Below are 27,381 nucleotides of genomic sequence, written 5' to 3' on the forward strand. Positions count from 1 at the left end.
ATTGTGCATGGCTTACCTTTGATTGTCCATCCCTCTCAAAAAACCACTTCGATTGAATGATCCTGACTCTATGAACAGTGACTAGGAAATGGACAATTCATACTAATTAGACTAGAAAATGTCTAATCATTGAGCATTGTCCATCATGTGCATTCCAATTTAATTGGATAATCCTAACTATCTAATTAGTTAACGGTCAAGAGAATAGATAGTCCATATTGAAGAGAAAAGGTCTAATCATTAACATGGATCATCCATCATGTGTGGCCCACCTTTAATTGCCCATCCCTTTTAATTACAACTTCTATTGGAAGATTCTAACCATATAACCAATATCAAGGAAAATGTATTAGTCCACATAGATTACCTACCCCTATCAAAACTACATCAATATAAAAATTCACTTCAATTGAATGAGCCCAACCATATGACCAATGTCTATGAATAGATGGCCCATTTGATCAGACTAGAAAAGGTCTAATCTTTTATCTAAAACATTCACCATGTCATCCCACCATAGGTCGTCCATCCCCTCAAAGAACACACTTTTATTAGATGATCATAAACACACTGCTTGGCCATTGCGGGCTCTAAGGCTTCGACTCTCTAGTGATGAAATCATATGTTCCACCATAGCTGAATGAAATCAATGATATCTTTGTTAGGATAGTGATGGCATCCAAAGTATATCACAAAAGTGAGTGACAAAAGCTTCTTATAGACCTGCCCATGAATGCAGCATATATGCAAGCAATGCCAAGTAACAGGACATGGAATAGCTTTTCTCTAGCAAGAGGAAAAGGAAAACACTTTAGAAGATTAACTTCCCGACCGGCATTCTCCAATATGTGAGCCTTGTTGAAGAACTTGGAATAGGAAAATTCATAATAAGTTCCACCATTTCGTTACATGCTTGTAGCCATCTTCACGAAGGAACTTGTTCTACTTGATAAGCTCTTGAATCATCATGTTGTGTTGTGATGTGAATGTTAGGTGTTCAAATGAGGATTCATGAGCAATGAACATGGGAAAAGGAAAAGCCTTCTTAAAGAGTCTAGGGAGAAGTTCGTGGGTTGTGATTGCCTTGGAATGAACAACATGCACATCAATGAAAGCAGGCAATTCCTCAAAAAAACTTCTTTAGCCAGTCCATTCTCTCACATCCCCTCAAGAAGAGTAAAGAGGAATTTTCTTTTTTTGATATGTGATCTTTAAGTGTAATAAGAGAATGCAAAGATTGGAATGGTAGAACATGATTCATGTAGCCAACCACAACCACAAGTAGTTGGAATAACACTTAGATAATAATGATGATGATGATACATGCAGTTCACCCACCAATGCCAAGTCGGACAGTTAGATACTAGAAGGGATGGAAATAGACCATGCTAGTGCTAGGACGACCCCTAACTGGGCTCAAAAGGCCCAGTGATGCAGGATAATTAACCACTTGCTCTAAAAGCTCGAATTGATAGAGCATGGTGAATAAATCCCTTTATCTCATAGCCTAGGCCCCACATCTCATGGGTTAGGACCTCGGCAGAACCCCTCGTGGGCCCCAAATCACATGGGTATCACCTCACAAGAGTCACCCGCCTCACACAGGCTGCCCACCCTGAGTGTGCCCCTGCATCCCATAGGCAACCCCACTCGAGCTCGGTGTGAAAAATGCCCCTGCATTACCTAGTCTTTATAAGGCTGGGTCAGGATAGGGCCAGCCTTGCAAGGAAAAGAGTTAATTATCAAAGGCTTGAAATAAACCCAATTTAAGGAAACAAAAAATGGGTGTCCTTCAACTACGATACGTCCTATATATATTAAGGGTTGGGATTATTGAAAGGACCTGGTGATGTCTTTAAGCTACCCAAATATGTTGAACGAGAGCCACTAAAATGTCTCTTAAACTCTCCAACTATTTCTATATAACTATGGCCGACTTGACGATTTGATCGGGCCATTCATCATTGGTCTGGTCCCAGCTTGGCCACTGAGCCTAGATTTTAAGCCCGGGCCAAGTTTAGGGGTCCAAACCCTGGCCCTAGAGAGCTTGGTTGCATGGGCCAGGCCAGGCCAGGCGGCCCAATAGATTGGCACCCCTAATTAAAAGTTCAGGTACATTGGATGGGACCCCTTTTTTTCATGAATTCTATCCTTACTACACTGGATGGTTTGAAGAAGACATGCAATCTTGAATAATCAGTTTCTAGCTGTTGGCGGAAAAATGCACACCGGATGCTTGTACTATAAAAATGTGTTTGACTGTAAATTTCCTCATAAAAAAAGGGGAATTCTTCTAAATCACTATTTTAGGCAATGATAAGGCAAAGTTTGTTACTTGGGCTGGAGTCTTGTTCATTGAGGACATGAATTCAGGAGCCCAGACAGCAAAAAGCTTTGTCAGCCCACCATATTTTGTGTGTGTGTGTGTGTGTGTGTGTGTGTGTGTGTGACATCCACTCTGTCCATCACTTCTGCCAGGTCATGTTATGTTGTGAGTGCAAAATCAGGCTGGTACAAAACTTAAGTGGATCACACCATAAGAAAAAGTGGGGATGGGAACACCTATCATTGAAACTTTCTTGGGGGCAAACCCAAGTTTTGGATCAAGCTGATGATTGATTTTTCCCTTCATCATGATGGGACTCACCTTATGAAAGGATTGAATGAATTATAAAAAGAGCGATTTTTCGAGGCATTTTTATTCAATTTTACTCGTAGCATTATAGTATGTATCTATGGCTATTCAAGGGTGTTTTTGCAAATTACTAAATACTGGCCCAATGGTGATTAGGGCCCACATTCACTCCAACCATAAGCTGTGCCCCTTCAAGTCTTACCATTATCCCAAAAATCAGGTGAATAAAAAAAGTGGGGTCACACTCATAGTTAGCAAAACCCACTTTTTTAAAGGTTATATAAATGACCATATGTTTAAAACTCTATATATTTCAAGCAAAACCCACTTTTTTTAAGGTTATATAAATGACTAAATGTTTAAAACCCTGTATATTTCAGAAGATAGCAAAAATAAATTGAAAAGGAAGGATTTAAGAGACAGAATGATATTAGCCCACTATGTAATTACTTATATACATAATTGCTTACACATATAGAAAAAAAAAAGTAATTATTTTACCTTTTTTATTTTTATTTTTTTACAGAATTTTCAATGGTCTTTTTACTGGCTGAGACTCGAGGCCCATTTAACACAGACATCTTATGTACTTTCCTTCACCTAATGACATTTTTCTATGGTCACACCGTAGGGATTGGACAACCCACCATTAAAGCCTCTAAGATTGTATGTGAGACCTATAGTACGTTTCATACCACATCCAATCCATTCATAAAATGCATCCCATCAGGATGAATGAACAACCCAAAAATCCGGCCATTCCAGAACAGCCAAAAAAAAGAAAGAAAAGAAAGGCCATTTCAAACTAAGGTGGGCCACATCTGGCAATTTTAGACATATAAGGCATGATTTCATGTCATGTGGCCTACCTGAGATTTGCATAGGACGATCTCTTGGGCTCCAAGGAGAACATGAGGGGGCGAACAGCCTCAAATCACAGCAGGAGATGTTGAGACTTTAGCCATAGGATTGGGGTCTTCTTGATGTAGTAAAGGTGTACCATGAGTGGCCAAAGTGCCATGGATTTGAATTTCAAGGGGGTTGGCAGTTGGTAGTTTGTTCAGGTAGTTACAGTTGTTTGTGTTGGAATAACTAATCACAAGATTAGTTGGGATGTTTGTTAGAGTTTTTTACAAGTTTATTGGATAGTTGTAGGAAGGGGTTTCATAAATACTCTGTTTTAAGAATTGTTGAAGGACTTTTTATTTAATTTGAATGAAATTTCATTTCTTTAGGCAAAAAGGCTTGCGTACACTTCTTGAATTTGAGTGGGCATTTGAATTGCAATTACGAGCCAAATACTTTCTTACCATGCTTTAATGTGTGATCATTAATCTGAGGCTAGTCAATCCCATATGCCGTCACTTCTTTGGTGACCCAAGCCATTTATATGATGGGCCTCACCGTGAACAGGGGATAGCTCTGTAAGGTAATTTCTTTTCAAAATTTTCTCAACTATGATAGCGGAAGCACCATCAAATACACTTTTTATGTGAATTTTAAGATTTCTAGGAATGAAATTTCCTCGAACGCATAATCAAGTTCATCTTCTTTTTTTGCATGGAAACCATGCACGGAGATGAAGGAAAGCACACTAGAGATGTTGATTCTTAACCACAAGGGAAAAAAAAAAAACAAAAACAAAAACCACTATTTATCATGGGATCTCTAGATTTGGACTATGGTTTCCACGAGAGGAGATTTATCTAGGCTAGGGTTTTTATTTTTGTTAGCTTGTTAGTACACCCACTGTCAGTTCACACTTCACTGTTAGCCACCCCCACTAGGGAATTGATACCAAGACGTCAGTTATCTAGGCTAGGGTTGAGAGGAGAGAGAAGTGTCTTAAAGAAATCCCCACAATGATATTTATAGATCTCCACCTTGAAGAAATTCCATAGGGACTAACTTTATTATCTCTTATTTATAGACATTATGGTGGTAATGAGGTGTACCAAATTACCATGATACCTCATAATAAGAAAACCTAATCCCCACCTTCCAATCAAGTAGATCCAGTGTGAGACCTTAGAGACTATAATACTCCTAAATGATGAGATCGCAACAAATGTACAAGTGTACTAGAAACTATTTGTCTCAATCTCCAATTGCTTGTTCTACACTGCTGATTTAATCACATTCAATTGAGCATGTTTGATTCCATATGCACATGCACACAAATCCCAATGTTTCAATTGTGATGCACATTTATCAATCTTTTAGATCAAACGAATTTTATCTTCATAAGCTTAATTGATCAAAGCCCACTGGAAATGTTAATATAATAATATATAGATATTTTTTTTTTTCAAAACAATTCGTAGTAAAATCCAGCCGTCTGTCCATTCAATCTGATGCCTTAGATAAGTCTCTTGTCATCATCACCACCATGTGATGAAGTATAATCTTTCTCTAATCCATCTCCATGACCTGATATTGATTTGGCCACTTTCATATCATATTTCTTACCTTGCTGAACCTATGCATATGGCTTTAAGAATGACACCAAAGTAGTGTCATCTCATCGTGACTTTGCCATGTAGGGTAGAGTAGAAAAGACACAAGAGTCACCTAGGCGACTAAGCAGCAACCGGACAAAAACTAATCCGTTGCTTCTAGGTCATTGGTCTTGCAGCACATGTGGCTCAATTCACACATCGTGAATGATCAAGAGTTCGTTGTATACACGATCATCACATGAGATCCAACTGATCAACTAATGATCCATCCCCGCTGCAATATATAGGCTTACACAATCTAACTAGGCATAGAGTTGATGTCTATGAGATCTCATCCTAATCATCTCATAAATAAGGGTGGAGGTACATCTCATATGCACATGCATCTCAATGTGCATCACTCCTATTGTGCACACCTGCACAATGGTCTCGCTATGCGAGAAACAGACCAAGCCTTTAATCAACAAATATTGGCCACACCACATCATGAAGGCCAATCAAGATGTGTATACATTATCATGAAACAATCACATCCATACATATAAACTCAAACAGAGAAAAATCTCAATATAATCCAATAAATAAATATGTACACGTGTCAATAATGATTTGATGGAATGCACAAAATCTAACAAACTATTCATGTAAAAGCCAAATAAATAATGCAATCACTAGCCATGAAAGCCATCGAGACCATTTAGGATGAGGAACATTAGATGACTGGTTTTCTATCACAGAAGTTGCCCCATGTGCATGTCATTTAACTAAATTAACTGATTGAATAGAACAAGCACAACATGTTCTTCTATCCATAGGTAGTTGGAATTGATAGGGTTGTCTTGATTTCAACTATAGGTCGTGATTTATCTCTAGTAGGTAGGACTCCTTATATGGCCCAAGAAGAAATTGAAGGTCATGAAGAAATCTGATATATGAGCCTTTGATATCATCTTGCACTCTTCCAAGTTCACCATCAACCTTTTTAGGGGAACTCTCCCTAAGAGATAATTGATGTTGTATGAAATGCAAAGGTAGATATCTAAAACAATGCTGTCAAAATCCCACGATTTATGATTTACGATTTATGATTTGAGTCGAATCTTAAGCAAAATGATTTGAATCCACGTTTGAAACCTTTTTTATATGAATCCTACGATTTATGATTCAAAATATACTTGTTTTCTTCTATTTTAAGCTTCGCTTGGCTTTCATTTTATGTTTTTACATTGGTGAGGGTTTTAAGAGTCATTTACAAAAAAAAATATCCTTCAAAAAAGAAAAAAAGAAAAAAAGAAAAAAAAAAAGAAAAGAAAAAAAGAATCACTTAGAAAAGGTAATTTTATTTTATTTTTCATATTCTCTTCAATGTTAAATTGTAGAGCTTTTTTGTTTATGATTTCTTACTTCTTAACTGGTTGAAACACCAAATTGATATATGACTTATCTGGTATGTTTTTATGGATGGTTACGATCATGTTGACTTATATGTATTGTGGAATGATGATTAGAAATCAAAATATCTTTTTTGTCAGTCTACATAATCAAATCCCTCTTTTCAATGTGATTCTACATTCAAGAAAGGTGACAAGCATATAAATTATTATGGATCCTAGTATTATTTTTTTTTTAAAGGAAAATTTCTTGAAGGAGAAAAAAGGAAAGATAGGAATCTTTTAACACAATCATGACACGGTATTACTTGGTGCATATTGATGACAAGAGGATAATTGCTAAGTAAATTTTTTTTTTCAAATTTATTTATATTTTCATATTTTTAAGAAAATCATTAAAAAAAATCTTATGATTTATGATGCGTTTTGTTATTCAATAAGATTCAACCCCTATTACGATTTTCGATACGATAACGATTTTGACAACAATGATCTACAACAATAGAGAATAAACATGATCACACTAAGAAAAAACACATGAAAAATTCCCATATGTAGATTTCTCACAATAAGATCACTAGAGTTATGGGACGTGCAATGCATGTGGCAAGGGAATAGCATGAGGAAAGGAAGAGAGAATTGGAGTAAGAGAAAAAAAAGAAGAGAGAGGCAGAGGGAAAGGTAAGGGCTACATGCCACTGCGTGCTAGACACATATAGAAAGAAAGAAGGGAATGGTGGGCAATCCATCATCACTGTTTCCCTTGTATGGCCCACTCAAGTCTCCTATCTGCCTAATTTTTGGGCTGACATCCTAACATGAGCCTACTCTATAGATGTACAGAGTGGCTGTCACATAGCCATCAAGGTGGCTCCATAGAGCCCCCATCGCACAGGCTCTCTAATAGACGCCTTCTATGCGGCTACATGCAAGAGTAGAATTGGCCAAATGTAAAATCCAGTTATATTTTTCATTCCCCAAAATACCCATCCATCATCATCATCTAAGACTTATCCAAAATACCCCTACGTTTGCTTAAAATGTCTTGCTAGGTCTTTGATATTTTCTATAGAAATTTTTTGGTCCTGATCCATCACAAATACCCTCACTTGCCTATTCGATGCAGATGCGGACACTTCATTTAAAACAAACAGAACATAGTGCTAGCAAAAGAAGCATTTCATCTTAAAATGTAGAGAAGCCCCAATTGATTTAACAGCATTCCAATCTACGTGTTTTGAAAATTTGATCTTGTAAACTTCTAGTTTGTACAGAACTTGCAGCTTCAACATCAGAAAGGGAAGGGGAAAAAAGAAAGCCTTGTATACAGCTGATGAGTACTTGGAACAATTATTTCATGGTGGTAGAGTACTGACGTAACAGTGGTGTGTACAACGATCAGCTCCGCAGATATTCCTATGTGGGCCAATGGGGTCCCTGAAAAACAATCATATTGACCTTTCGGTTGGTAACAATGGTCGTATTTTGATCTTGGTGTAGAACCTGCGGTAACCCAGCATCTGTGCTTCTACCCTGTGAACATGGTACCTAGTCTTTTAGAAGCAATATATTCTAATACATGGAAAAACAGAAAGTAGAAATGGAGAAAGCATGCATAGTAGAGGAATCATATGAGCATTGGGCTTTCATTTTGTGCAAGCGGGACTCATGGTTCCATGATCCAGACCATTGTTAAGATTGTCCTATTGACAATATTTTTGGGGCATGATGAAAATCCACAATGAGTAGCATCAGACATGGTCTGGAATCTGCATCACCATACACTAGCCAATCTTATAAAAATTGAAATCCAAGGCAACTGTGCATATCCTCAGGTCGAGCATCACTGAATTTCTCAGCATAGAAATTCTGCATGCAGAAATTACAACAGTCTTCCAAAAAGAAGAGGAAAGAACATGTTGCATAAACAATGTAAAACTATATAATACAGCATTTCAGCCTTGTCAGGTGTTGAAAGCAAAGGTAGGAGGGACACCAGAAGTTCTAGGGTTGTGAATGCTCTGGGTTTTGGAAATGCATTGCGATTAAGATAGTGGGTTGGGTGTTAGCTGATTGGTATATGTAAATGCATTGGAGGGAGTAGGAAACCAATACTTGAAAGTAATTCAGTTGATATCATGCAGTCCCAAACCCATCTTTCTAGGGAACAACACATAGGTAACAGGCCTTCCCAAATGAACCCCTTATGTAGCAACTCTAGGACATGTCGGTAGAGTTTGTGGTGCTTGGCTTGAAAAATTTGGTAATGTGCAAGATTCGGTGGGCTTAAGCTTAGCACCAGTGAATATGGTGATGAATATTCCTCATGGGAGGAAGTACAACCATCAGTTCTCCAGGCACAGAGTCTTTCATACTCGTGTAGAAGTAACACAGATGCATTTTCACACCGGGTTCGAGTGGGGTGGCCTGTGTGAAGTGAGGGCATACTCGGGGTGGGCGGCCCGTGTGAAGCGGATGGCTTGTGTGAGAAGAGACCCATGTGAAGTGGGGCCCATAAGGGGGTTCGTCCGAGGGCCTGACCTGGGCTATGAGATAAAGGGATTGATTCGCCACACTCTATTAGTTCGAGCTTTTAGAGCAAGTGGTTAGTTGTCCTGTGTCAAAAGTAGTATCAAAGCAGAAGGTCTCGTGTTTGAAACTCCTCATCGGGGGTGATTAATGTAGGGACATTTTCACATTGGACTCGAGTGGGGTGGCCTATGTCAAGCGGGGGCACACTCGGGGTGGGTGGCTTGTGTGAGGCGAGACCCATGTGAAGTGGGGCCCATGAGGGGGGTTCGACCGAAGGCTTGACTTGGGCTATGAGATAAAGGGATTGATTTACCACCCTCTATCAGTTTGAGCTTTTAGAGCAAGTGGTTACTTGTCCTGCGTCAGCAAGCTTCCATATAAAAGTTGGGACATGCTTTATCTCATCTTTGGTTACTAATACATAAATAGCATTCTCTATTAATTGCAAGTGAAAACTCCATGTCTCAATCCCACAATAATAGTCTCCCCAACAAAATATAGCATGCACCCACGGGATCCCCACACAAACTCCTCTTCAATGTACTTAGATCGGATAGACAATGATACTAAGGGCCTGTTTGATTTTTCAGGTTAAATGGATAATAATTACTTACCAGGTAATTACCGCATCGTTTCTTACGCCGACGTTGGCGTTAAAATCGAGGATGGCTACCAAATGAATATAGGGCCCACTGTGATGTACGTGATGTATCAACACCGTTCATCCTATATGTCATCCTCATTTAGGCCATGAACCCAAAAATGAGGTAGATCCAAAACTCCAGTGGACCACACCATAGGAAACAGTGGAAATTGGATGCTTAACGTATGAAAATTTATGTGGCCCTCCGAAGTTTTGGATGAAGCTGATATTTGTGTTTACCCCCTTATCAATGTTTTTATGACTTCATGAACAGGTTAGATGACAAATAACATTCATGTGGGCCCAATAAACAAAATAACTTTCAATGGCGGACGTTTAAGGCCATTGTTTCTTGTGGTATGGGCCACTTGAGCGTTGCATCTGTCTCAATTTTGGACTTAGGCCCTAAAATCTTCTGATAAAACAGATGGACGATGTGGATATGTCATGCACATCACAGTGAGGTCCACATAGTTAAGTCAGCTTTTTTGGACCAATTTGCAAGACGAAAATACAATTGAAATTTTAAACAGGGTGAAAAGGTAATAATGACCTTTTTCAAGGGTATTTCCCTGATACCCAAAAATCTAACAGGCCCTAAGTGCTTAGAGCTAATAAAGACTTTTCCCTTTTTTCATCTAACAAGTTTGGAATGGGCACGGATGCTTATGGACTTTCAATTATAATGAAGTGATAAAGCTCTTAGTTATTGTTAATTAACCAAAGCAGCTCCCTCTCTCTCTCTCTCTCTCTCTCTCTCTCCAAGATGATTCCATCATCTTCCACTAAGAGGGAAGGTGCTAGTGTTTAGGGGGTGAGTACGGGTGCAAATGGGTTAGGACGACCCAATGGGTCATTGGACCCTAACTAGTGGAGTTGACCCATGGGGCGGGTTTGGGTCCAAAAGTTTGACCAGATTTTTACTAAATGGGTCAGGTCTAGGTTCTCTCAAAACCAACCTGAACCCATTTCTTAAATGGGTCTTATTTTGATCATACTACAGAAGACCAACCTAGACCGATAGAAAGTATGCAACAATGTATGTGGCCTTTTGTTTTCTTTTGGGCTAGACTATAGCAATAGTTCACCAACCTTTTTTAAAATGTAGTTAACCATCCACTACTTATGACAATCGGGGACATGCAAGATGGAGAATATGCGAAAAGTCACATTAACTACCCTAACCATTTATTTTTAACTGTTGAATTTGGACCACTAGCCATTTTACTTTTTACAATCAAAATTGATAGCCACCACTAATTGGATGGTATAGAACATTATTTGTATGAAAACTCAAATGAAAATTTTCTACCCGACCTAGACCCAACCCAAACCCGACCCATGTGATAAATGGGTCAAGTCTGAGTCCATGAGGACCGAAACAGGACTCATCAAATTAATTGGTCGGCCATTTTTTACTTCGACCCAGTCCAGATCTGACCCAAATTATAATCGGTTGGATCTGGGTCCAAATTTCAACCCGATTCTTAAATGGGTTGGTTTTGGGGCCCCCTAGACCCAGCCTATTTGCATCCCTAGGTGAGACTTAGGAGGTGGTTCTCTCAAGAGTTCTGATGCTATCATCTTCTTCCTCAATTTTCCACAACAAGAGAGTTGATTGTCTTCTCCTTTGGTTTTGATCTCCTCCATTCTCTTAAAATCAGATATTTTGTTTTTCCCTTTGCTTCACATGATCATGAGCCTATCTGAGGACAAGGCTTGCACTGGTTTAGCCTCACAAAAGCAGTATCAGAGCCCTAGGTTTAGGGCTTGTGAATAAGTAACCTTAGGGTTTCTAATATCTGGTTTTGTCTTTTGCTCTATTAAGATTCATGCTTAGTTTTCCCCATGCTTACATATCCATGTTTTCATCTTCTAGGTTTTCTAGTTTGATAACGTGTATGGAAGCTTTTGATGATTGTTTGTTTTCAATCTTCTGATCCATGCTACCAATGCTTAGATCACGTCGATTATCATACTATTCCATGTTGACATTTATGACTTTATGCTAGTATAGAAATCGTGTATTACATGTGTCACTAGAATCATGGGTTTGAATTATAGGGTTATTGTGCATGAAATGTGTTTTGGTGATCTTTAATCATGAGGTTTGATCTCAATGTTTGTGGGGGTAGGGCATTATCATTTTCACGGTGGACCTTTTTTTATGTTTTTTGCTTCAGAAATCCCACCAGGCACATGGATTTTCTCTTCCATCTAAACATGTTTTTATGGCTGGAAATTCATCAAGATGGGTCCTATTGTGGACGTTTTTGCATCAGCCCCAGATCTACACATTCTGGAGGAAAAACCAGTTTGGAAAGTTCCAATTCAGAAGGTTTCTTTTGAAACGTGTAGTGGACCACCTTGGCTGTTTGGGGAAGATGATGTACATGGGCTGTATGTTTTTATCAAGGACACCTACACAATATGTAAACCTTCCAATTTTGAAAAGGCCTGATTTTGGTAGGTTTCTTTATAGTTGATTAGAATCCTGATTCGGAAAGGTTTCAAAAATCTATTTTCCTAATTTTAAGGATTTTATTGCGCTTGTTTGATTGGGGTTCTTGAGTCAGTTTTGGAAACTTGCCTTGTTCTGGTTGTTGTTTGGAACCCAAGACTAGAACATTAGATGGTCATGAAGCACATCCACAAGTATTTGAGAACTAAGATTACAAACTATTCCTAAGATCTAACGAGCTTTCAACTGTCAGATACAATGACGTATCATTCCAAAATGATAAATTTTCAAAGCCTACTTTTGGGTGTATCTTTACTCTAGGCCTTGGAGGAATGTGAAGCAAGATTGCGTTGCTGACTCCATCAAAGCAGAGTATGTTGCAGCCTCTGAAGTGGCAAAGGAAGCTGTATTGTTGAAAAGTTTCTAGCGAGAACTACAAGTAGTGCCTTGGATTGGTGAACCGATCACGTTGTACCGTGGAAAAGATTAGTGATTCAGTTACTTAGGCTAAAGGCCCTCACAATCATAAGGGAGCTAAGCATGTCAAATGCAAGTATCGTCTGATTCATGTTATTATAAAGCATGGGGATGTTCATGTCCAGAAGGTTGATTTGGAAAAGTAAGTTGGCCGGCTCAACGTCCAAGAGACTTGCTCAAAAGGTATTTGATCTGCATGTAGAGAATATGGAACTTGGTTGTAAATGATTAAGTTTTAGCTAGAGGTGGGCACGGGATGACTCGATCCAGCTAACTCAACTCGTTCAGATCTGACTCGACCCGAACTGAATGGGTGAGTCGGTCTGAACCAAGTAGGCTTCGCCCAATCCGAATTGAAACCAAGTCGAGTTCAAGTTACCTACTAACTTGACCCGACTCGACCCGAAACTCGATTTGGTTAGACCCGACTCTCTAACCCTACCCGCCGCACCCTACCCCGACCTGATCCCAAAATCCCTCTCTCCCTCCCTCATCTTCATCATCTTCCAAGCCTGGCCTATCTCTCTCCCTCCCTCATCCTCCTCTTCTTCCAAGCCTGGAAACCACCCACCACCATCTCCCTCCTCCTCCTCCTCTCTCTCTCTCTCCTCTCCACTCTCTCGGTCTCTCCCTCCCTCATCTCTCAATCCGACTCAATGCCAACTCGACCCGAATCGGTACTTCTGACCGGATCGGACTTGGTCCGGATCAGTCCAGGCCAGACTGAACTCGAATCGAGTCAGGCATGCTGGACTCGGTATCGAGTTGGATCGAGTTCGGGTCAGGCCTATTTCAAAACCAAATCAACTCGAGTCAGCCTTAACTCGGTCCGACTCGACTCGATGCCCAGCTCTAGTTTTAGCACAAACAGAAGTTATTGGTTTGTGTGCCCTTGAAAGCATCATATTCCTGTTCTAGTGAATAATGCATCATATGGGTTGTACTTCTATACATGGATTGGTTTTTCCAATGAATCCATAGAATGGCATTGTAGCTAGCCAGGTGCACTGCTTCTAGTATAATAACACTGGTAGGTGGTTGGACAGTTACTTGTCTATCTGAAACTGGTTCAACTAGTGAGTGTGCTTGAACAATTCATCAAGAAGGTTTTCACGGTATTGGATGGCTATAAAAGTAGCACGACTCAGTCTCGACCTGTCTAGGTGGCTTCCCAACATCAATAAATGAGTGTGCACATTGGTAGGTACAACACCAAACAGGGATCACAATGAAGCAATGCTCTCTTGGCCTCATTTTGAGAGCATAAACTTCCTATACCTAATTTAGTAATCGACTGACCTAAGGGACAATAGGGAACCTTAAGCTCTCTTAGGTATAACTTTGATTTACTAAACGTGAGCTTCACAAAGAAGCAATACCCAAGTGCTTTTGGTATATAAAAAGAGAGGCAAAGGATGCATGAGTCCATTTGAAAAGAATCCAGAAGATAGTCCCTTGAGGATTGTCTATCAGTGAAGTTCACCACAGTTAATCAGCCATTGCAAGTCATGAGGGCATGCCATCTTTCTAATCAAAATATTTTTAAAAAAAATTTTTCAAACAAGATTGTAAGATCGAAGAAAATGCCACACAAATGGAGGAAAAGTACCATGGTACCTATTTATAAGAATAAAAGGGACATACAGAGCTACGCTAACTATTGTGGGATTAAACTTATGAACCACACTATGAAGCTTTGGGAGAGAGTTATTGAGCAAAGACTAAGGCATGAGATGAATATATCAAAAAATTAGTTTGGTCTAATGCCAGGGAGGTCTAACACTTAAACTATTTTCCTACTCAGATAATTGATGGATAAATATAGGGAGAGGAGAAAGGATCTTCACATGTTCTTTATTGACTTAGAGAAAGCTTACAATAGGGTCCCCAGAGAGATAATCTAGTGGGTGTTAGAAATGAAAGGAGTTTCATGATGATATATAACATGATTAAGAATAGTATATAAGAGAGCAGTAACAAATGTGAGGGCCACTAGTGGAAAATTTTTAGATACGCAACAGAATTAAGTTTTTCAAAATTTCAGATTTAATTAATTATCCCTAAGATCCATGTTTTTTATAATCTCAAATATCTAGAAATCCAAAACTTGTGAAACTCTCTGAGAAGGGTCAAAGAACTAACCCGACCTCCGAGGCCACCCTGAGTCCCGACCACAAATCCCGACTGTGACTACTGACCTCGAAGTCGGCCTCAGCCCCCGACTTGACCTCAGGGCGGAAAGTCGACCTTAACCCTGGCCACGGGCATCAACCGAGCACCGACCTCAACCTCAACTTCGGGTACCGACCTCGACCTCAGTCTCAGGTAACGACCTTGACCTCGGAATAGAGGCATCCAGAGAGAATCTCGCACCGTATATGACTGGGACTGCCTAGCGAGATTTCAGGCGAGTATCACGCCAATCGAGGTGCAATCGGAGAAATATCCAAGAGCATATTCACACTACAATACGGGTCCCTCCGGCAAATCCACCCGGATACGCACACAACGCAGAAAGTTTATAAATTCACTCCTTACCATGGGAAAGAGGTACGCACAAAAATCCTGATTCAACTACCCCTACTATGAGCCCATACGCTTGACTTAGGCATCAGAGGGTCCTCGGCCACGTCCGGCGCCCCTAGCGTCCCCTTGCTCTCCACTCCTTTACACGTATTTAGGAGGCTCGCAGAAGTTGAAGAAGGGCGACCAGATCCAAGCATCAACAAGAACCATAAGTGCAAATGTCGTCAAAGCCCATAGATACTTCTGTGGGATGAGGATATCGTAAGTTAAAGAAGTTGTGAGAAAGATGAACAGGAAGGCCCTCGGCGAGGATGGTATACCGTCAGAGGTTTGGAAGTGTATAGGAGACATTGGGTTATTTTGGTTGACAAAGTTGTTCGAAAAAATTGTAAGATCAACGAAAATGCCAACCAAATGGAGGGAAATAAATGTTGTACCTATCTATAAGAATAAAAGAAACATGCATAACTACACAAACTAATGTGCGATTGAACTTATAAGCCATATTAAGAAACTTTGGGAGAGAGTGATTGTGCCTAAGATTAAGGCATGAAACGAATGTGTAGAAAATCAGTTTGGTTTCATGCTTCGAAGGTCTAACACTAAAGTTATTTTCCTACTTAGACAATTGATGGAGAAAATACAGGGAGAGGAGGAAAGATCTCTACATGATTTTTATTGACTCAGAGAAACCATACAATAAGATCTATAGAAAGTTAATTTGTTGGGAATTAGGACAAAAGAGTTTTGATGCAGGACAATTAACCACTTGCTCTAAAAGCTCGAACTGATAGAGCATGATGAATCAATCCCTTTATCTCATAGCCTTGGCCCCACATCTCATGGGTTAGGACCTCGGCCGAACCCCCCTCGTGGACCCCAAATCATATGGCCATCGCCTCACACGAGCCAGCCGCCTCAAACGGGCCGCTCACCCCGAGTGTGCCCCTGCATCCCATAGGCAACCTCACTCGAGCCCGGTAAGAAAATGCCCCCACATTAATCACTTCGGTGAGGAGTCTCGAACACGTGACCTCCCGCTCTGATACCAATTTGATGTAGGGCAATTAACCAATTGCTCTAAAAGCTCGAGCTGATAGAGCATGGCGAATTAATCCCCTTATCTCATAGCCTAGACCCCACATCTCATGGGTTAGGACCTTAGCCGAACCCCCATCATTGGCCCCAAATCACATGGGTACCGCTTTACACAAGCCACCCGCCTCAAACGGGCCGCCCACCTTGAGTGTGCCCCTACATCCCACAAGCAACCCCACTTGAGGTTGGTGTGAAAATGCCCCTACATTAAGTTTCAAGAGGATATATTAACATGTTAAGATATGTACAAGGTAGGGTTAACAAATGTGAGGAGCACTAGTGGAGAGACAACTAAGTTCCCAATTACTATAGGCTTATGCCAAGGGTTGGCATCAAGAACGTACCTTTTCGCATTGGTTATGGATGAGTTAACGAGGCATTTACAGGAAGAGACCTTATGGTATATGTTCTTCGCAAATGACATAGTTTTGATTAACAAGACAAGGAAGGGCATAAACACAAAGCTAAATTTATGGAGGGGTGCTCTAGGATCTAAAGGATTTAAAAATAGTCAGACTAAAACAGAGTATATAGAGTTCAATTTTAGTAACAATAGGAGTGAAAATGAAGAATTAGTTAAGATTGTTGATGAAGAAGGTTCCCAAAATGACCACTTTTGATATATTCACGAGAGTGGAGAGATTAAGAAGAATGTTGCCCGTAGCATTCAAGTTGGGTAGAAGAAATGGAGATATGGATATGGAGTTTATGTGATTGTCATGTACCGCCCAAATTGAAAGGGAAATTTTATAGGATAGTCATCAGACTAGACGTGCTTTATGTGATAGAATATTCGGCAATTAAAGAATATCATATTCATAAGATGAGTGTAGCTAAAATAAGGATGTTGAAATTGATGAGTGGCAAGATGAGGAAGGATATAATTAGAAATGAATGCATTCAAAGGAACTTAGGAGTAGCACCAATACATAATAAGATGAGGGAAAGAAGAATTAGATGGTTCGGTCATGTGCAACGGAGACCAAGAACCATGCCGGTTAAAAGGGGAGTGAGTTGGTACTAGTTGAAGGCTTTAAAAGGGTAAAGGGAAGGCCCAAAAGGATGTGGATGGAAGTAGTAAGAAAAGACTTGATGACCTATGGTCTAACTAAAGGTATAGCCCTTGATAGAGTGGAATGGTGCAGTGGGATTCGTGCAGCTGACCCTAATCAATTGGGATAAAGCTTAGATAATGATGATGCATGCCTCTTTAGAATATCAAAACTCATAAATTTGGGAAAAAAATGAAGAATCAAAGGTCCGCGGCTGGTTTTGGAGAAAATCGTAAGAAGGGGTAAGAATGTTTTATTAGTATTATTTTGTTGTAATGATGTTGATTTATATAACCCCAAATTGAGCAAATCATGCTTGATTTTGGGATTTTTTTTTCTTTTAGTTTTTAAAATTTTGTATTTTCGTGTTGTTCTTGAAAATTTCAAAGATTTTGTATTTAAAAATAAAAATAAAAATGAATAACTTGCTAGTGTATATCTATAAATGCATGCCTTGAATTAGTTGTTTAGAACATTGCTTTAATTTTGTGTATTGTCGAACAATTTTTGGCAATTTTTGGACCATTTCTGATTTTCTTTTACTGTTGAAATTGCTTTGGGGGAAGTAAGATCCATGTATTTTGAACATGGATTTATGTCCTTTAAACATAGATCTACCATCCATGTGCACTAACCTCTTTTTTTTTTTCTTTTTTTTCTTTTTTTGTATTTTGGTCAATTTTTGGGCCATTTATAATTATTTTTTTTTTCAAATATCAATTTAGGGAAATGAAACAAAAATGTTTTTTGTAACATAGATCTACGACCCAAATGCTCTTTTTATCTTTCATGTATTCAGGCCATTTTGGATCAATTTTTTCCAAAATTAGTTTGGGGGAATGGAAAATCTATGTAATTTGAACATAGATTCACCATCTAAGTGCTCTATCTTCTTTATTATTATTATTATTATGTATTTTCAATCATTTTGGGCCTTTTTTGAAAATTTTATTTTTTAAACATTAGTTTTGGGTAATGAAACATATTAAAAAAAAAAAAAAGAAAAAGCAAAAAAAAGATCTATGACCTATATGCCCTTTTTATTTTTCTATGTATTTTAAAATATTTTTTAGCCATTCTTTCCCGAAATTAGTTTGGGGTTGGAGGTTGGAAGATATACATATTTTGAGCATAGATCATTTTAAAAAAAAAAAATTATTTTACCATAGATCTACCATCTATGCGCTCCGCCTTATTTTGTTATGTATGTTCAGTCATTTTCAGGCCCTCTTTTAATTTTTCAAATATCAGTTCGGGGAAATGAAATATATGTTTTTTGAACATAGATTTATGATTGATATACTCTTTTTATTTTTATTTTTATTTTTATATATCTTCACAATCTTTTTCCGAAATTAGTTTGAGGGAATGGAAGATCTATGTATTTTGAACATAGATTTACCATCTAAGTGCTCTATCTTTTTCTTCTTTTTTTTTAAAAATGTATTTTCAGTAAAATTTTGGGCCATTTTATGATTTTTTTTTTTTCAAATATTAGTTTGGGAAAATAAAACATATATGATTTTTGAACATAGATCTATGACCTATATTCTCTTTTATTTTTTGACGCATTTTTGGACTTTTTTGGGCCATTTTTCAATATTTATATATATTCTTTTGTTTTTCAAAAATCAGTGTGGGGAAATTAAACATTGATGTTTTTGTAACATACATCTAGCATTTATGTCCTCTATATTTTAGGTATTTTTGGCCATTTTTTTAGATTTATGTATTTAGTAATATGATCATATTAGTTATCTAATCATATCAATTTACAACATACATAAAACAAAAATTATAACCCAATGATTCAACATCACAACTTACAATAGGTTAACCCAAGAGACAACATTCTTACCAAAGAATGGTCCGATACACCATTAAAAATATGTTCAAAACACACAAAAAAGAAAAGAAAAGAAAAGAAAATGATAGATTCTTGGATCTCATTTTTGTCCTTTTTTACTAATATTTTCCATATTTTTTGGCTAAAAAAATATTTAGCCGGTGTGGTCCATTACAAGTTGACATGGGCTTTTAACCAGGTTGATTCACCTGATGATAACAATATTTAGAACCATGCTTCTTCGTAGTAACAATTGTATATTACAAATACTCTGCAAAATTATGGTAGCCTAAAGGTAGCATGTGTAGATCAAAAAAACTCATCTCTCAAAATCATCACAGAATCAGCCTAAAAATAAAATGTGTTTAAAACAATCAGCCACAATAATCATAAGAGAATCAACAACTAATAATCCTCCAAACATAATGAGTATAGTCTTAGAAGCTAGGCAATCCAAAAATTTAGCACACTGTGTACCTTGGGTATCAAGCTCATTTAAGAAAGAGGCATTATGAGTTTTTGAAGTATAAGGTTGCGAATAGATTCTTCATTTGCCTAATCCATAAAAGTGGGGCCCATTGTTCAGTAATCTAGACAATAGAAAATCTGATCTGATCCACTGCAGAGGGAGGAGGCCTAAAAATCTTCCCAGACTGGAAACTTTTTTAGGCCTGAAAGTAGCAAGTGCAGATCCAAAATTTATCTCTTAAAATCATCACAGAATCAGCCTAAAAATAGAACGTGTTTAAAACAATCAGCCACAATAATCATAGGAGAATCAACAACTAATAATCCTCTGAACATTCCAAGAATAGTCTTAGAAACTAGGTAATCCAAAATTTTAGTATACTATAGGCCTTGCGTATCAAGCTCATTTAAGAAAATAGGCATCATGAGGTCTTGAAGCATATGGTTGTGAATAGATTCTTCATTTGCCCAATCCATAGATGTGGGCCCATGGTTCATTAATCTAGACAGTTGAAAATGTGATCTGATCCACTGCAGATGGGGAAGGCCTAAAAAGCTTTCCAGATTGGAGGATCCTACCCATCCAATATTAGACTTTTTAAGGGACTTTTGCTATATTTTTTTAGCAGACACTTGCTATCTTTAGACTTTCTGTAGTGAGCTGATAAAGGCTTGGATCATCCAATCTAGGAGCATCCAAAATGGAGTCAATCGCTGATCAAGATCACCGGGCAATGGGCCAACTTGTATGGACTGCATCATGAAAAAAAATTCATGCCTAAAGCACTAACAACATTTACTTGAGAGCTGTGACAAATACACATAATCCAATTAATTTAACACATTTAACTGAAACATAGATTGGATGATCCAGTCCATACCTTTATAGCGTTAATGATTGAATTAATCTTGAGTGATTTGTCTTTGATATTTGAAAGTGTTAAATGTTCCTGTATTGCTTGGAGATTTTGAGAGATCTCGTTCAACAACTCATGTCTCTCTTCCACCTTCTGAACAAAAACCTTCTTCAAAAGTTGGGTATCCTCTTCTAGAAGCTCCAATCTCCTACTGAGTCGTTTGACCTCATCAAGCCGTGATCCTACCTTACCTTCATGGGAAGCACCACAGACAATAGCCTTCTCATGAGAATGAGTGCTCCCCACAGTCATGCTTGTCTCATTTCCCAAATAAGGAACAACAGGCATGGTTTCTAAAGCCATGTCCGACTCTTTCCCCACCCGATTCAGACCTGAAATTCTCTCATCTGCTTCAGATTCTTTCTCGCTAATGCTTGAACAATGTGACAAGTTGCTGGTGGCATAAGAAGATGATGAATTAATGGAGCTCCCTGCGTTTTCTAAACCATAATTGCCAAACTCTCTCTTCCAAAATGCTCTTTCTTTTTCACTCATTGCCTGAATCTCCCAATCGAATACTCATTTCCAATCCTCAACCGCTTGAGTGTGGCAATTTTCATCTCCGTGCAAGAATTTCTTCAAATTCTTGTGAGGAACAAACTTTCATCTGGCATGAACAACATGTAGAGAAATTAGAAACCCCAAAATCCCATCTCCACTAACCCCATAACAAGCTAAAACACTGAAAATAAATGCACAAAATCCATCACTAGATGAAACTACAGAACCTCAAAGGTTCTATAGCATGAGCCAATTAAGCAAACAACCAATCATCCATCAAAACCCAAAAAACTATTAAGCAATCAACCAATCATCCACCAACACCAGAAGGAACTCAGAATCCTCAAATTTACACAGAAGAAATCAATTTATCAATCAACTGAAGATATCCACCATCATCTATATGTACAAATATCATGCAACTAATGCAAATAAATAGATGATAATATTATCAGATGTAAACATGTAACCTTGAAAATTTCAAATACCAAATCCAACTAAACTCATTAATTCAATTTTATTTTAATTTTTTAATTTTTGCATCAGGACCCACAATTGAATCAAATTGAATTGTAAACCGATCACTTCAATAAATAAACACGCAATGCATTTCCGTAATGTTCTCTCCTAATCGACAAAAGGGGGAGAGAGAGAAGAAGAACTACAATTCAGACATGCGACCCTCAATATGAATGAATGGAAGGAAATTACAAATTAGTTATTTGCATTTTATCAAATTAGTAATTACTAATTACTATTCGATTCAATAGTGCATCCAAACACTCCATTAGATGTGAACATACCGACTTTCAAAAAAGGCTGAAATTATTAGAACTGAAAAAGCTCCTAGAAGAATATGAAAAGAAAAAAACAATAGATACCCAACAAAAGCCTTCAAAGAAATAAAAAAGGGGTATCCAACAAAATGCCTGAACATAAGCATCCCAAATGTATTTCCTACAAAATCTCATATAATGAAGGGGCGAATTTCAACTGATGGAAATCAAATACATGGATGAACCAAACATACCCACTTCCCGAAAAGCAGAATTTCTCAGTAAAATATTCTAGTAGATGAACAACCATATGATAAGAAATGGGAAATTGAGAAAATGCTGAAACATGAAAAGAAAAGGCGAACGAGAACATTCAGAAGGGGTATGATGCAATGCGTAATGCTTCATGTGATTAGCTAAGAAGGGTGCAATGAATTTAAGGAAAGAAAAGAACCATTGAGAGAATGAGAGATTGCAGTAAGAATGTGGAGAAAGCAGTAGCTGGAATGAGAGCTGTTATTAGGAAAGAAGAATGAGGGAACGTTGGTTGAATGAAATGAAAGAGAATGATTGTTGCTTACTTGTTAAAGTTGCAGAGAGAGAGAGAGAGAGAGAGAGAGAGAGATTTCTGAGATTTCTGCAATGGATGCTTTTCTTCGCTTCTTGAGTAAGAGAACGACTTTAAACCGCTGAAGAGAGGGAGAATGTGTAAAGAATAGGAATAATAGGGACCTGATCGTAGACAACACCTGTTTTAGCACCCAATCAATGTGGGGCCCACCATATTTTACATGAAAATCCACTCCGTCCATCAGTTGAGAAACTATTATTCTGACCGTAATTACAGAATACTGGACAGATGATAGTGATACGAATCTGGTAGACCACACAAACCGTAACAATGTAAAACTGCTACCAAAATCTCTAAGTTCACAAGGTGTGGCCTGCATGATGTTTCGATGAGGATCATTTTATTAATTACAGTTTTCCTGGTGTGTTACACCTGATTAAAGGTTTTGATGAATGATAAGAACCTTTCTGGCCCCAAAAACCTATGGTTGGCATACCATTTCCATTGTTTCTTGTGGTGTGGCCCACATGATCTGCGGATACTTATCATCTTTTTGAAATTTTTGTCTTAAAATCGAGGATAGAAGCTGATGAACGGAGTGGATTTTACATATACAACATGATGAGCCCCACGAGATTGTGTTTTTTTTACACCGCGTGAAACCGGTGTTCCAGTGGATTACGTTACTCGGATTTTTATTTCGGACGTTGGAGCCATGATTCATCAATCCAGACCATCGGTTTGATGGGAACCAGCGTGGATGGATTATGTCACAGAAATAACTGTCGATAGAAGAATCTCAACCGTTCTAATCGTGACTTACAATTAGATGGTTCAGAAGAGATCTAGAAATGGCCCACATTCAACCGAAAAAAGACCCAAGATCAGTGGACTTAAGCTTTTAATCTAGGAGATGTGTGGGGCATGGGATGATCTGGACCGTCAGGATACTGACACGTGGGCATCACTTGCCAGAACCAGTTGGTCACATGTGGGGAGTAATCTGGACAGTCCATTTTCCCACTGTGAATGGGCCATGTAGCATGTATGACACCAATCGGGCGATCAACCTGTCCTTTTGATGGTCAGAAAGAACGAGATGCAGCCATCCACATTGATTGGAAACGTCCGTATAGAACAACACGTGCCCCATCCAGGTGGGACCCATCAGGTGGACGGCTTGGATTGCCATCCACGTATCAAGGAATCTGAGAATATTTTCAAAATTTTTTTTTGACATTATAGCCATTCCAATATTAATGTTAGTTTCAAGCCATCAATCAACAACTAGAATCCGTTATATTTCAGGCCATGGACCATCCACACGATGGGACCCGTATATGAACGGTTATGATTGCGTTGCACGGAGTCTCATGTCCAACGAAGGTAGGGTGATACACTGCTCCATAAAGAAACCCACTATAAAAACAAAGCAAGTGCTCAAATTAGCAAAGCCTGAGGTGGGCCATAGGTATATTGGGTGGACACGATTGCAACTTTTCGTGGCCTATTAAGAAGAGAAAAATGTCAACCGTCCACATTCAACTTGAAAAAGGAAGCCTCATGACTGGTGGCTTGGATCTTCCAATCTAAGAAAGTACTGGCCATGGGCCATTCACCGTTGAATTACAGCAGATGGATGGTCTAGATTACCAAACCTTGGGCCACGGTGTGGAAGCCTAGAGGATTGTGTATCATGTAATTCTTTATGAACTCTTCCTGACTTCAAACGCTATATAGAAGAGGTCCAATTTGGCATCTAGGCTATAGGGCCCACCTGATGAACGGTTTGGATCCCTCACACATGTGCCATGTTGACAAGATTGAGCGGCAAATATCGGAACGGCGTACTCGCGCGAGTACACTTACATGGGCTGTTTAAGAGACCAAGTTTTTGGCCCTTGGCTTTTAAAAGGTATTGTTTACAACCGTTGAAGAAGTGGGACCCACACATTCATTTGAAGAAACTTACAATGATGGGCCCCAGCGTTTGTAGGACGTGTATCATGGTATTCAACCAATGAGAGTCTCGTGTTAAAGTCGGTGAATTACAACCGTCATATTCACCTATCCTACATCAATCTATTCTATCTAATCTAATAAATGAAATGAATTGTTTTTTTTTTTCTTTTTCTTTTTGTTGGGAAGGTTTATCCACTCCATTCAAATTGATTCTGATGGGTCATATTTCTAAATCAGATTGATCAAGCAATCCTGGCCTTCTAATTGATATTTTTCAAGGGGATGGTTAAAAGTATCACAGTTGACGGTCCAATTTTATAAGGAAAAAAAAAATCGTGTGGTTACTATCATCTTCTTAAGGTAATTTTGGACTATGTTTCATCTACAATTAGGACAGAAATTTGGACGGTTAGGATTCTCATGCAACAAAGCAGTATATCTGTATATTCGAACAGTCATGGTGAACTATTATAGGAGCCATATATCGCTGTAAGCTCACCGTAGTAATAGGGCAAGTGGGCCATGTGGTGTATATATCACATCCAACCCATCCATCAGATGCGTCCCCTCATGTTACAACTGGAACCTGAAAATCATCCAAAACTCTGGTCGTCCACATAACAAAGAACGAGGTGGAGGGAACGCCCACCCTTAATTTCCACTGTGGCCCACCTGAATTACAGAACAGTCTGATTTTTGTCCTAACCTTGATTTTATATCCACAGTTTGGTAGACCTTGCACAAATCGAAGTGCAGGTCCTTTCCTTGCGGGTACCGAGGAAAATATTGAGGTGACACATCTGATGGACGGCTGGATATTCTGAAAATATCATGTGGGCACCACATCTACCCAGTGTCACACCGATATCAATGGAACATGCCCATTTACTTTTTAACCGTTAATGATATTAGTTGAACGTACCCACTTACTTTTTAACCATTCATTTCATAACCATCAATTCAATGGGAGCTAATTAGGGTGTGGCCCAGCCTCACCCAACACGGGAGGCCTTGCCAGTGGGGCCCACCTTGATGTATATATTTTATCTATTTTTTTAGCTCATATCAGGGCATCAACCCAAAAATGATGTAGTTCGAAAAGACGTGTAAACCTTTAATCACCTGCGTTTGTATAAAATACCTTAGGAATCAAATTCCCTCAAAGGAAATCCATGGTGAGATCCTGGATTACACTCAAAATCATTTCAATAGTTGCATCCGTAACATGTGTATCACCATGCTATTATTCTATCGGGCACATGACCCACTAATAATATTCAAAAATAATTAAATTATCTATTGCATTATTATTAATTACTTTAATATATTGATTAACACCGTCCAAACATTGTCTGTGTAAATTAATGGTTAAAAATTATTACTTAGTCACTCAAATATGATTTTATGATGTTGGCTCATCTAGACTTAATATTTCATAATTTCCGGGCAAATCATATATTTCAACGGGTTGATTGCAACCATTTTATCAAACATTACATATCACTAGAGATATTAAAGTTGATTTAGTAATAAGATTCAAATCTGTGTGAGTATACCATGTATAACTAATTTTGGGTTAAAGTTGATTTCGAATCCAGGGTGCCAAACATAATAAGAGGATTTCAAATCCAATGAGTTCCAAATCAACACTCCCAAACATGCCTTAAGATTTAGATTTACTCTAACGTTTGACTCATGACTTAAAATGAGCAGACAAAACAGATGGATAATATAGATACACAATACATACATTAAAGTGGGCCCCACGGTATGTTAGGTGAGGCTGGGCCACACTTAATCCACTCTCCAAGTCAATGGTTAAGATCATTTATTTTTTAAGAAATGCTTCGTTCCCAAGAAATCAGATGGGTCTTAAACTAAAAATCGTGCTCTTGGTGGTGGTTGGCCTGACCATGCAAAATGCAAAATTACGCAAGATTGCTGTCTTTTTCCTCTCTATACCGTTTTAAGTACGGCCCTAAATTGAGGAAAACGACATAACGAATACCAAACGCGAGTTACGCGACGTCCCTCTAAAAATAGCTAATTTACAAAGAGATTTAGTTTTACTCGTACGGGAGAGCACAGAAAATTATACACATGCATGTATAAATACACGATCCACACCGTCAAAATTGTGATTCCCACTGCGGAATGAGCATGTAAATTCGCAATATTCAGATCATCCTGACCGTCCGATCGACATGTGTTTTCTTCTTGAACTGTACAGTTGAGAATTTTCGTTTTTGAGCACCCATTTGATAGTGAAGGATAAGAATCAAGAGGACCTTTCGATCCTTCAGGTTTTCGGAATGGAGACATCAATGGTGGGCCTTACAATTTGGACAGTTTGGATTGAGTGCACGTTCACCACATGTGGGCGTGGATGGGTCTGTTGTATGATCTGCCATAATTCGTCTTATTTCTTTAAGACAATCTTCTCCGTACTCAGGATACGCAAATTAGCTACTGAACTCGACAGTAGCAGTCTCGCTACTGAAGTGACGTCACCACATTACGTGGGTCCCACCATGATGTATTTATTGTATCCACACCGTCCATCCATTTAGAGAGATCATTTTAGGGCATGAAACTAAGAGTGAGAAAGATCCAAAGCTCGAGTGGACCCCACCACAGAAAACAGTGGGGATTGAATGCCTACCATTAAAAACTTCTTTGGGCCACAGAAATTTTAGATCAAGATAATATTTATTCTTTACCATATTCCATATCTATGTTAACTTATAAACAGTTTGGATCTCAAATAAACATCATGGTGGGCCCTAGGAAGGTTTCAACGGTGGGCGTCATTGTTCCCACTGTTTTCTGTTGTGGGGTCCACTTGAAATATGAATCTGCCTCATTCTTTATATCATGCACTAAAATGATCTCTCCAAATGGATGGACGGTGTGGATACAACAAATACATCATGGTGGGCCCACAGAACGTGGTGACGTCACTTCAGTAGGGAGACCTGCTACTGTCGACTTCAGTAGCTAATCCGCGCCCGTATTTATGCTGTCATATGGTGGGCCACAGCCGAAATTATAACCGTTGGATGATAC

The 27,381-nt window shown here is 38.6% G+C and overlaps 1 protein-coding gene across 5 annotated transcripts; it reads right to left on the bottom strand.

The window, feature by feature from the left end:
• Window positions 1–235: 235 nt before the first annotated feature.
• Window positions 236–22,486, bottom strand: LOC131254761 (uncharacterized). 5 transcript variants are annotated; one of them, XM_058255489.1, is made up of 3 exons: window positions 22,237–22,334; window positions 20,470–21,112; window positions 236–636 (listed from the first exon to the last, which is right to left on the bottom strand). In XM_058255489.1, exons 2-3 carry the CDS (start codon window positions 20,998–21,000, stop codon window positions 619–621), a joined length of 549 nt encoding a protein of 182 aa, XP_058111472.1. In that variant the 5' UTR covers window positions 21,001–21,112; window positions 22,237–22,334; the 3' UTR covers window positions 236–618. The 5 variants fall into 5 exon arrangements, with proteins under 5 accessions (XP_058111472.1, XP_058111471.1, XP_058111469.1 ...); XM_058255488.1 differs by lacking the exon at window positions 236–636 and adding an exon at window positions 5,373–5,526 and having other exon boundaries at window positions 22,237–22,335; XM_058255486.1 differs by lacking the exons at window positions 236–636; window positions 22,237–22,334 and adding exons at window positions 7,647–8,018; window positions 22,364–22,486.
• Window positions 22,487–27,381: the final 4,895 nt, after the last annotated feature.

This window comes from Magnolia sinica, chromosome 9 (assembly GCF_029962835.1).
Source record: "Magnolia sinica isolate HGM2019 chromosome 9, MsV1, whole genome shotgun sequence".
Taxonomy (NCBI): domain Eukaryota; kingdom Viridiplantae; phylum Streptophyta; class Magnoliopsida; order Magnoliales; family Magnoliaceae; genus Magnolia; species Magnolia sinica.